The sequence below is a fragment of the Choloepus didactylus genome, chromosome 5 (assembly GCF_015220235.1).
Source record: "Choloepus didactylus isolate mChoDid1 chromosome 5, mChoDid1.pri, whole genome shotgun sequence".
Classification (NCBI taxonomy): Eukaryota; Metazoa; Chordata; class Mammalia; order Pilosa; family Megalonychidae; genus Choloepus; species Choloepus didactylus.
In genome coordinates, this window is record NC_051311.1 from 111,900,862 (window position 1) to 111,914,034 (window position 13,173).

General features: G+C 33.0%; 1 protein-coding gene across 1 annotated transcript in view; it reads left to right on the plus strand.

Annotated features, from left to right (window-relative positions):
- CASD1 (CAS1 domain containing 1) overlaps positions 1–12,403 on the plus strand; it is a 49,142-nt gene extending 36,739 nt beyond the window's left edge. Inside the window, exons 15-18 of the mRNA XM_037836692.1 lie at positions 545–685; positions 1,164–1,241; positions 6,222–6,314; positions 7,750–12,403. Of these exons, the coding sequence (XP_037692620.1) occupies positions 545–685; positions 1,164–1,241; positions 6,222–6,314; positions 7,750–8,016 (579 nt within the window). The 3' untranslated portion in view covers positions 8,017–12,403. The remainder of the gene's footprint in view (positions 1–544; positions 686–1,163; positions 1,242–6,221; positions 6,315–7,749) is intronic.
- The last annotated feature ends 770 nt before the right edge of the window (positions 12,404–13,173 follow it).

Here is a 13,173-nt window from a genome sequence, read left to right on the forward strand (position 1 = left end):
ATTAGAGAAGTCTACTATGATAGAATTCATGCTAAGTCTTTGTTTAAAAAAGAAAGCTTAGGTGCTTTCTGGTCCACTGTTTTGTTTTTTTTTTCACTCTTATGTGCATATACTCCTTTTCTAACTATGATCTTGATGGTGCTATTGTTCACTTTGTTCGACTGAAAGAACCAATATAAAATGTGTTTTATCTTTGTTGAGTACATTCAAATTGTGTCTTGTGTCTTCAAGATAGAGTCTGATCATTATTTTTAAAATGTCTTTATTTCTTCACTTGCTGCTGAGACTGCTCAAAATGAACCCAGCTTATCTTGTGTTGTTGCATAAGATGTTTGCTTGTCTATTGCTGATGATTTCTAAAAATCATTGTCTTTATTTCATTGCTTGAAGTTTTACTCTTGAAGTTTATGTCCCTCATAGATACGTTGAACCTTTAAGCTTTTCACCTACTTACTTTTGTGCAGCTATCCCTTATTAAGCAAATGTTTTTGCTGTTCATTGAAAAATAGTTGTTTAAAACAATTTTTTTCTCCTTATTTTTTAGGTAGTCTTTCATGGAATGTTGTTTGCTTTCATTTATCTGGCTTTACAAAAACACCAAGTACTTTCTGAAGGAAAGGGTGAACCTCTTTTTTCAAACAGAGTTTCAAATTTTCTATTGTTTATTTCAGTAGTTTCTTTCTTGGTAAGTTTCAAAATGTAATCTTCTATTTTCCAAACCCTTAAATGATAGAGAGAAATCAATTTTGAGTGTAATCTGTTTTCCAAACTCTTAAAGATAGAAATTAATTTTAAGAATTAGGAATTTATAATCAGTTATCTTTAATAAATAAAATCTTTAATTTTTAAATTCTTCTCCTTATTTTTCTAATTGGATATAAATTCTAAAGAGAATATATATAAGGTAAATATGAAGAACAACGGTAATAAATTTTTTTCACTATTCTCAGAAAAGCATTAGATCTGTGCTTCTTTCTTTCTTATGTTTGGATAGTTGAGTACATCAGAACAAGGGACAGCCAGACCTGTGGGCAGTTTTTTCTGAAGCTTATTAAGTATCATAATGAATTATGTTATAAATAAAATTGTAAGAAAATTCTGAGAATTAAGCCTATTATATGCTTAACTGTTTTTGTGTAATAATTTTTGTGTTTTTGTTTTAGACCTATTCCATCTGGGCTAGCAGTTGTAAAAACAAAGCAGAGTGCAATGAACTCCATCCATCTGTTTCAGTGGTACAGGTAATTATATAGAGAAATTTTGTTTCTTAGTTCTTGATAAAAACTGTCTTTGAGGCAGAGAAATTTAAAATTGAACTCCAGAAAATGTGGGTAAGTTACTTAATCTTTCCAAGCCCTACCTTCCTTTATTGTAATAGGGGTGTTAAAATCTTTTTCAAAGGATCATTGTATTAACTGTATGGAAATAGTGTAGCTCAGTAGTTATCACTTAAAAGGCCTTCAGAAAAAAATTAATTCCCTTTCTCCTTTTGTTTTCTCTTCAATCACTCATTCAAATTTCTTAATTTATTTATTTAATCATAGCATTAATTATCTATTATGTATTAGGCAACATATTAGCTGTAAGAGATTCAGTAGTAAACAGGTACAGCTCCTGCCCTCAAGGAATTTACAGACTAATAGAGAGACAGATCATTATACAGTCATTCATTCATTTAACACATTTTTGTTCATTTAACAAATATTTGATGCCTACTATATGCTAGATATTTTGCTGGGGGATGCAGTGGTGAGCAAATTAAACTTAGTTTACATTTGTAGTTAGCTCCTGATGGAGCTTACATTTTTCTGTTACAGACAGTAATTGTATAATTATAAACAGAAGTACATGGTGTTGTAAGTGAATATAATAAGGTGACTAGTTGGAGTTGGACGGAGGGCGATCAGGAGTCAGGAAAGATTCCTCTGAGAAAACTAAGCTGAGAACAGAAGGATGAATAGAAGTTTTAAAAGTGAAGTCCTCAGCTGTATACTAGCAAATTAAATCCAATAGCATGTTAAAAGGATTATACACTAATTTATTTCAAAATAATAAATAAATAAATAAATAAATAAAAGGATTATACACTAAGTGGGATTTTTCCCAGGAATGCAAGGGTGGTTCACCATAAGAAAATCAATCAAAATAATACCCTCATTAATGGAATGACAGAAAAAACAATATGATCATCTCAAATATTGCAGAAAAGGCATTTGGCAACATGTAACACCATTTCATGATAAAAGCACTCAGAAAACTAGGAATAGATGGTAATTTCTTCAACATGCTGTAGGGCATATATGAAAAACCCACTACTAACATTATACGTAATGGTGAAAGACCACAAGTCTTTTTCCTGAGGTCAGGAAGAAAAGAAAACAAGTATGCCCACTTTCAACACTGCTATTCAGCATTGTATTAGAAGTTCTAGCCAGAGCAATTAGGGGAAAAAAAAAAAAAAAGAAATAAAAGGTATCTGTATTGGAAGAGAAAAAGTAAAACTATCTTTATTCATAGATGATATGATCCTTTATATAGAAAATCTGAAAGAATCCGCAAGAAAACCACTACAACTGATAAATGAATTCAGCAAAATAGCAGGCTACAAGATTAACATACAAAAATCAGTTGTTTTTATACACTGGCAAAGAACAATCCAACATGAAAATTGAAAAAGTAATTCCACTCAAATAGCATCTAAAAGAATAAAATATCGAGGAATAAATTTAACCCCATGGTGAAGTACTTGTACACTGAAAACTGCAAAACACTGCGAAAAGAATTTAAAGGAGGCAAATTGCAAGGCATCTCATATTCATGGGTAGACTTATTATTAAGATGTCAATACTATCCTAAGCAATCTGCAGATTTGACACAATCCCTATCCAAATCTTAGCAGCATTTTTTGCAGAAATGGAAAAGCCAATCCTTAAATTCATATGGAATTGCAAGGAGCCCAGAGAAACCAACTCATTATTGAAAAAGAAGCACAAAATTGGAGATTTCACACTTCCTGATTTCAAAACTTACTAGGCCACAGTAATCAAAACAGTGGGTACTCACATAAAGATAGACATATAGACTAATGGAATAGAATTAAGAGTTTAGAAATAAATCCATATGTCTATTGCCAACTGATTTTCAACAAGGGTGCTGTTCTAGTTTGCTAATGCTGCCGGAATGCAAAACACCAGAGATGGATTGGCTTTTATAAAAGGGGGTTTATTTGGTTACACAGTTACAGTCTTAAGGCCATAAAGTGTCCAAGGTAAAATACCAGCAATCGGGTACCTTCACTGGAGGATGGCCAGTGGTGTCCAGAAAACCTCTGTTAGCTGGGAAGGCACGTGGTTGGCGTCTGCTCCAAAGTTCTGGTTTCAAAATGACTTTCTCCCAGGACATTCTTCTCTAGGCTGCAATTCCTCAAAAATGTCACTCTTAGTTGTACTTGGGATATGTGTCCCAAGTAAGAGTCTGCTTTCAACAGCTGTTTTCAAACTGTCTCTCATCTGCAGCCCCTGTGCTTTGTTCAAAGTGTCCCTCTTGGCTGTAGCTCCTCTTCAAAATGTCCCTCACAGCTGCACTGAGTTCCCTCTGTTTGTCAGCCCATTTATATGGCTCCACTGATCAAGGCCCACCCTGAATGGGTGGGGCCATGCCTCCATGGAAATACCTCATCAGAGTTATCACCTACAGTTGGGTGGGGCACATTCCCACAGAAACACTCAAAGAATTATAATCTAATCAACACTGATAACATCTGCCCACACAAGATTACATCAAAGATAGTGGTGTTTGGGGGGACATAATACATTCAAACTGGCACAGGTGCCAAGTACATTAATTGGGGAAAGACTGTCCTCTTCAACAAATGGTGCTGGAAAAACTGGATGTCCACATGCAAAATAATGAATTTGGATCCCTACCTCATACCATGTACAAAAAATTAAGTCTAACTGGATCAAGGACCTAAACATAAGAGCTAAAACCGTAAAACTAGAACTCAATGGATGGCAGGGAGACATGACCACTCACAGTGCCCCAATACAAAGGAGTTAAGGGACAGGGTGACTACACATAGAATAATATATGCTCCTGAGACATATCATCTGCCCTCACGGTCACCACCCTCTACATACTCTTTTTTCCGTAAGTTACTTTTTTTTGCGAGGGCCTCAGCTTCTCCATTGCAGAGTAAAAGAACGGGCTGGAAGCACAAATTGAAATAAGCACTAATATTATTGTCTGCTACTTATTTTCCAGGGTACTTATCTCCCATTGTAAAGTCAGAGGGCATCCAGGTTACCCCAAATGTTATAGGTTATATCCTTATAATGGGTCACTCTTATTCTCAAACACCAGTTTTATATATATTTTATCTATATCTCCTTGGCATACCAATCTGAAGGGGCTCTTTTAAGATTTTAAATATGTACAGGATTTCTAGTGTTCTGTTGAAAAGTGTTTTCCCAGCTCAACCCAGCAGAAGGCTTATGCATTAGTCCTTAAATCCTGACCTTTTGGTTTTTGCCCGTTAGCCTGGATAGTCATTTCTAGAGGGGCTTAGCTATGGATCAGTGTAAAGGTGATTAACCATAAATAATGTATGTGAAGTGCTTAGCACAGTATCCAGCAAATTATAAATGCTGAACAAAATTTAAATATTATTTCTATATCAAGCTAATAAGAATGAATTCTCAGACCACAGTAGTCTTCTCCATAGTTATTATTTCTTCAACTTTCTACTCCCCTGATCACATTATTTACTAAGTGTATGACAAAATATAAGACTGGAATATGCTAAAGAAATAAAATACACATTGAGAAATGATAAATTAAAGTCAGAAAGAAGGAAAATGATTTGCTTAGGACTATTTCCAGGTTTTTTGATGCTCAGCATAATGATTTGTATATAGAGAGTAATTTATATGTTCATTTTTTCCCACAATTTTATAATTTATGCAATACTTTAATTAAAATAACTCATTAAATGGTTTTATATTTAAGGGCTTCATTTAGATATCACCACTGTGATTTTTACCGTATTTTTATACCACTAATACTATTAATTACCTGGTATGTTTCTTTAAATGACTCACAACGTATGCTATAATAAGCACTTCATGTAAATTTTCTGTTAATGGTCGCTTCAACCTTTCAAAGTAAACCTCACCCTCTGTTTTAATAGATGAGGAAACAGTCCCAAAGGAGTTAAGTGCCTTACTGCAATTCCGAGGCCTTACACAGGCCAAGGCCAGATTCAAAGTTGAGCCTTTTTGATGCCATTGCCTGTGAAGATCACTGTATAGTTGTCCTCAACTTAATTATACCTAAACAGTTTTCCTTGGTTCCTTTTCTTTTTCCCAATGATAGCCACATAACGCCTCTTTTTTCCTCATCTTTCATGCATCCCAGAGACCTCTTCCCAGATCCTTTGACAAAATTCCCAGAGCGATCAACACTGAATGTGGAGGTTTCTTTGAAGTGTAGATAATTTTTCAATCATTTTATGAGAAAAACTTTTAAAAAGATGTATGAAAGTGAAAATTTTTTTTTTTTTTTTACTTTACAGTTTCTTGCTTCTTTTGTAAGGAGGGTGGATTCTAAGAAGAGTTCTTTGCTTGATAAATTGGGTGTTGGATATGACACTTTGAACTGGAGGTTTAGAAAAAGCAACTTTGTTACACCTGGTTCAGGGGAAAGGGGTAAAGGCCAGGAACCCAGAAGCTGGATATTTTTTGAGGGGAGAAAGGATCTGGAGGGGAAAATATGGTGGCTGTCAATGTGAGAGGATTTTGAAGAGGGTAGAGATGGGGTGGCTGTCAACCATATAGATATTTACGGAAGGAGCAAAATTGTATTGGGATTTTATGAAGTGTTACCACATAAATAAGATACCAGCTCTTTCTACACAAAGAGCCTCAAGGTGGGTTTACTATATTATATTTCTTCCCAATATATATAAAATAAAAATGTTCAGCCATTTACTACCTAAAATCTGCATCAATATGCAGTATGCAGATCACATGTTAAGAAATCCAGTTTAGGGTGGACTCTAGAACAAAAATAACTTAGCAATAGTTTATCTATTTTAAAAAATCATTATGTATATATCAAATTCAAGAATATAAAGAATAAGATTGCTGCTTGAAGGAAAGCACCCTGCAAAATACTTTTCATTAAAGAGATTATTAATATTTGCCTTTGTGGTTTTTCTTTAGATTTTAGCCTTCATCCTAATAAGAAACATCCCTGGATATGCCCGTTCAGTTTACAGTTCATTTTTTGCTTGGTTTGGAAAAATTTCGTTGGAGGTTGGTACATTCATATTTTACTCTAGTTCACACAGCCAAGTGTTATGTGCATGTATGCATGTACACGTATGTGTGTGTTTATATGTATGCATGTGTGTATGTAAATCTGACATACAAATATTTTTGTAAGCCAAAGCTGTGTTATTTACAGAATTATTAGGAAAAAACTCAGAACTTTTAACATCAATAAAGTACTGTAAAATGTTTTTAAAACTTTAGATGACAGGATACAGATGACTTTCAAAATATTCTCTGTTTTGTCTTGAGCTTTCAAGCACAACCAAGCTGCTCAGGTCAGGAGAGAAAAAAATTAAACTAGATATAAATGAAATCAAGCTGAAGAGATTTTGATGTGTTATCTCCCTAATTAGATATTATATTACTGGAATTCAGTTTATTGATGCTTACTATAATAAAATTCACGCTTACTATGATTGGAAATTGTGGGAAAATGTTTAAACTCATTACATTTTGGCATGAGATATATAATATAATATTAGCTACAAAATCGGTTTAAATAGTAGATTTTGAAATACATTCTGAGTAGTCTGAGCTTTGTTATTTGAAATAGAATGTTTTAAAGCAGTAGAATTCATATTGTAATTATAACATTTTAAGATATAAGACTAAATTTTAAAATAGGGAAATAAATTTCTCCTTGAGTTCTTAAATAAATGTTCTATTATTTTCTCTAGTCTCATTTATAAGAAAGATTGTAGGGAATTTAAAATTCTTAACCATGAATGACTTATCAAGACCTGAAACAGCAAGAAAGAATATTCATTGGCCATCCCCTTTATATTTGGGCCACAAGAAGTTTTGTCAACTTTAATTGAATGAAGTTACTATTTAGTGTTTCTATTAAGAATATAGAAAGTTCATAGTCCACATATTTGTTAAAGTAGCTTAAGTATTTTCCTGCTCTCTGATATTTTGAAGCAATGCAATGATAAATCCACATTTCTAATCACAGTAGGAGTGTCAAAAAAATAGATTTATATATTCATACCCTATATATATCTGGCATATTATAATTCATATATAACACATTGTTATATAATACAATGTATTTTATTACCTTATATGACAATATTATATATACACATATATATTGTATGCACACATATATATACCTGATGTATATGCACAATTATATATATTGTAGTACAGGGACACACAAGCACATGGGTGTGTGTGCACACACACACATATATTAATTCTTTAATTGAGATCTGAATACTGAAGTCCAGGTATCACTCTATCACCTGTCTTCTGTGACATGCAAAGAAGTGTTTTCAAAGTAGTGAAATGGAATCAAATGGTGTTAGGAAAGTCTCCTAATATCTTAATGCTATCAAATGTTGAAATTAGGAAAAATTGTGATATGTCCACGAATTCTCTATATGCACCTAACTTTAACTATTTTTCCTTCTAGCTATTTATTTGCCAATATCACATATGGCTGGCAGCAGACACGAGGGGTATCTTGGTACTTGTACCTGGAAACCCTATGCTCAACATTATTGTCAGCACTTTTATTTTTGTTTGTGTGGCACATGAAATTTCTCAGATTACTAATGACCTTGCACAGATTATTATTCCTAAAGATAATTCATCCCTGTTGAAAAGGTTGGCATGCATAGCTGTATTTTTTTGTGGACTCCTTATCTTATCATCCCTTCAAGAAAAATCAGAACGTTAGCTTCGGAAAATCATAAAAAAACCTAAACTCTTCAGGCTTACTCTGTGTCTACCTAGAGGAGAAAAGCCTCTATCTGAGGATTTAAATATGTTTATAAATATAAACTTGTGTGGTAAGAGGACAATTCAGTAATGTCTGTTGAACATGTATGGTTGTATATATTGGAAATGTATATATTTGATGTGAAATACTAAAAAAAAAATGATGAACCAGAGTGCATTGTTTAGGGTTGCATGTGCAAAGTCTTTTCTACCGGATCTCTATTTCCATTTATAAATGGTTTTAATTTAACATATGAAGGCAGGGAAATTAACTTTCCATTAAATAAATTAGCTTAGTGACGCCATTGAGTGTTTTGATATTTACTAAATTTGTGGTAATAAGACTGTCTGCACCAGTGCTCATCATGGAACTTCCTACTTCATTGAAATTTACTCAAGAATGACTGCAGTATTGTTTTCTTATGTACAATGATGTAGAATGATAAACAGAATGCCTTTAATTTATATGTATTCATGTTCTGATGTTAAATGCTTCGTGGCATGATTTTGCCTTTTAACTGTGGTTTGTTCATTTTCTCTCACAGAACTGTTCTAGGCTCCCTGACAGGGTTTTGTCTTGTTGATGTTGTTCTTGCTTTTTATAAAAAGACCAAATTTTCTTTCCAATCCAAACATTCGCCTGTTTCCTTTCCTTCAACTATACCAGTGTAATACTGATTACCCTGTGGATTCATTTAATATGTCCCCACATGCCCCTGCCACCCACTAATTAATTTTTGTATATTATTTCCAATGTTTGGAAAGCTCTTTATAGCCGTTTTGGTATTTCTTATGATCCTCCTTCTATTTTTTTTTTAAATATCTATCAATCTAAACTTGTGCAGTGCAAGATTCAAGTTGTTGCGATTGAGTCTGTCCATACATATAATTTTAAGTAAAGTGGTGACTTTGGGCAATGTGCTTGCTTTTGTTTTGGTTTGGTTTGGTTACAAGTTAACTGTTAGGGTATAAATTTATTTATTTGTTGTACAGATTTGGTTGTTTTTTAATGTTTGAAAGATTGCACTTGTTTGCTTTAACTATATGTGGGGTAAAATATATTTTTGTTCACATATGAAAATATGGAGTAATTTAAACAGTAAATAAATGTTCTGTGGATGCTTATTTTTGTATTGGCAGAAATTTCAATTAAACTATATATGTTTCTTTTTTTTTTTTTTTAAGTTGAATTTGTTAATGATTGGTTCAGATTTCTAATTCATTTCCCAAACCAAAAATTGCTTTTTCAAACTTAACGTACAATGGCAAGTCACTAATTGATAGTTGAATAAGAAATGTTCTAGTTATCAGAGCCTTTGAAGATAATCTGCCTTTCACCCAGAAAGTTTAAGCATTGTGGTTTATTAGTAGTTTTACTTGAAGATTTTAAGAATTTAATTATTACTTCTGTAGAACTGGACTTATGTGGTAGTGGTATCTTCCCATTAATTGAAGAATCTTTCTCTGACAGAAATGTGTGTTCTTTCCTTTTCTTTCTTTTTCTGCCCTTGCTTAATCTTTTGACATTTCCCAGATAGACAATTGTAATGATTCATTGCTCTGCCTCCTCCTAGACTGCAGCCTTCTAAGTGGAGAGTTAGTATAGTTATAAATCAAAAACTTCCAAGTACTGTGATCACATTATTCTTGCTGATGTGGCTTGCCAATGCGTAGAGTGCATTTTAATTTAGCTTGTAAGTTTTATCACCCAAAAAAGATTCTTCCAGATGAAACAATTGAAAAAGAAAGATGACTGGTATCTCTGTTTCTCTGAAGCACTTATACATTCCACTTGTGATACATAAGTATGCATAAATGTTCTCTCCTATGAATACAAGCCTAAAACTTAACTGGCAAGCCCTGTTTCTTCATCACATGCTCTTATTTAATATGCAGTACTGTTGTATTTTTTATATATTTATATACAGTAGTTAAATTAGTAATAATTTAATAATTTTAAAACAATATAATATGTTTGATATTATATTTGATTTTCTTATTGAGTCTTTATGGATAAGAGTTTATTATGGTGGAACCTGCAACAGTGATAGCACCTCTCTATGATAAATGTCTTAATATCATTTTTATGCATTGACTCAGATGCTTACCAGTTGCAGTAGTGAATTACCATCTTCTAAATAAGACATTTAAGAGAATATTTAGGCGTGCTAAAATTGAGATAAAACCACAGAGGTTCTCTTAACTCAGATTTTCTGTAATATAAATCACATTCAGAAATCCATCATCTGTCCCCAAAAGGCACTTACTTGACTGAGTTCTACCCCAATCTTTCCCTGTTTCTTTTGTCAAACCTTCCAATTTTTATGAATAGTGAAAAGAAGCATCAAAAATTCAGTCTTCTCCTAAAACTATTCACTGTACCTATGAGTTAGATCCTATTATTTGCTTTAGATACTGGTACATAACATTTACACCTTACCATTCCATTGTAAGGTAAGTTCCAGTTTAACGATGGATGATTTTTTTCTCCATGGAAGTTTTATTATTTCAAATATTAGCATAGGAGGCTCTTAAACTTGGTAAAATTAACTTTGATAATAAGCATATTCTTGTTTTATATATGTAAATTTTTTACTAGATTGTTAACCATATGAAGGCTAAACACACACAAAAACATATGTATATATACACAGAGCAACATCATATAGGTATTCAGTAAAAACCAATGTATCAAAGAATGTCTGCAATTTCTTGGAGAATACCCTTTTCCCTAGCAAATCTTGAGAGAACCAAGTTGGAACTTTTATGTTGAACAACATTAAATCACTAATATGTTACTACTTTTGACTTACAAAAAAGTTTTGACCTATAGTTTCATCTGATTCAACCTTATAACTTCCCTATTGAAAGAAAAAGTAAGTCAGGCAGTATATTCATGTTAGCAATATTAATTCTAAATATTGCTTGCTTATATTTAGGGTAGTTTTGACGTTTAGAGAAAACTCCTTAAGATACTCATAGTTGAAAGGCACCTTTAAACCCATATCTGATTTTCCTTTTAATGAAATCCCCTCTAGTTCCTTGTATGATTTGACTTAGAAATATAAGCTTTTCTTATACGTTATATCCATAAAGAACTAATATGAAACTGTTTTCCAAAGGTAGATTTGGAATATTATTAGCTATAAAATACCTAATAAATGAAAAATAATTTACTTACATCTCAATTCTTATTTATAACACACTTTAAAAAATACCATCCCAGAGCATAACAATGGACTAGATCAACATTTTAGAAGGAAAGCTGTTTTGTAGAAGTGTTTCTATCATGTGTAGGCAAATCTGCCTGCTTAAAAGTAATTATATTCATCAAAATATATATTTTAATTCAGCTAGTTGTATTAGCTTTTACTTCAAGTGTTACCTAGTGATCCTTATTTAGAAAACATTGAAGAGAATTTTCTAATAACAGAAATTGTTAAAAAGAAATTTTTTCTCACAAAACTACTAAGACTTTTTTATTAAAGCTATCACAGATGATTCTTTTATTCACAAACTTTCATTGACTCTCCATTGCCAAAATAATAAAGTCGGAAATTCCTAGCTAACGGTCAGGGCACTCCACTTTATCACCTACCTCTTTGTATGAATTCCAACCAGGCTAACTTACTGTTCCCCAAACACCATGTTATTCTTTCCCTTTGCTTCTTTGTTCTCACTTTTTTCGTCTACATAAAGTAACTTATTTTTTAAAGTAGAATTTAAGTTCCACCTTTTCTGTGAACTTTAATTTCTTTTAAACTCTATTATTAATATCTGGTTCCGTTATTTTGTCTTATATTCTCTTATGGATGTAGTAAGGTGCTTTGTACAAAATAGATGCAGAGACCAGGTTAGTCAAAATACATCTCCACAGTAGTGTAATTGCCCCTCCCACCATCTCTGCAAAAGATGCTAAGAGGTCATGTTTGCTACCCTATGATACATTTTGTGGCTGAAGCTTTTTGAACCAGGGGTGAGAACCTGAAAAAAAAAAAAAGAGTGAGCCTTATCTGCAAAGCTCTACTCAAGCAGGCATGCTGGTCATCAAATTCCCACTAACAAGAATTGAAATTGGGAAAGAGCAATATAAATAGCTAGTTGTCAGGTGAAAGAGAAGTAGACCTATGGAGGGTAGCTGAGTGTAAGTCATGAAATGGATGATTACTAGTTTCAAGATGAACTCCCTTTGCTGAGATCCCTGGAGCTCTGAAACAGAACATCCTTCTGGTTCTAGTCTTTATGAAGTGTGCGCATACTATGATTCCTCATTCTAGATTTTCTTAGGATCCCATCTGTCTTATTGCTTTATACCCTCACAATAAACTTTCATTATTTGAACTATCTCTGTTATATCTGTTTTATTTTTTCCCATTAAAAACTCCTTACTAAAAAAGAAAGGTGGCTAAGGTAGGGTTGCTGGGGATAAACTTCAGTAGGAGAATTGAGGTATGTAGAATTGGTTCTAGTATTTTGGTAGCAGAGGGTGCAATGAAATCCCACCCACATCCAGATGGGAATATTAATGAACTATTGCCTGTACCTCTTTTTTTTTTTAATGCAATGTTATTGAGATATATTCACATGACATACAATCATCTAAAGTGTACAGTCAGTTCACAGTATCATCATATAGTTGTGCATTCATCACCACAATCAATCTGAACATTTTCTTTACTCCAAAAAAAAAAATAAAACTTAAAATAAAAAAGAACATCCAAAATATCTCATTCTCTCCTCCCCCCATCATTCATTTACTTTTTTTAAATATAGTTTTATTGAGATATATTCACACACCCTATCCACAGTGTGCAATCAGTTATTCACAGCACCATCATGCAATTGTGCATTCATCACCAGAATCAATTTTTGAACCTTTTCCTTACTCCAAAATAAAAACAAAAGCAAAAAAGAACACCCAAAAGTTTCCATCCCCTCCATCCCACCCTATTCTTCATCTAATTTTTGTCCCAATTTTTCCACTTACCTGTCCATACACTGAATAAAGGGAGTGTGAGCCATAAGGTTTTCACAATGACCCAGTCACACCGTGCAAGCTGCATACTTACACAATCGTAAGAATCAAGGTCACTGGGTTGCAGTTCAACAGCTTCAG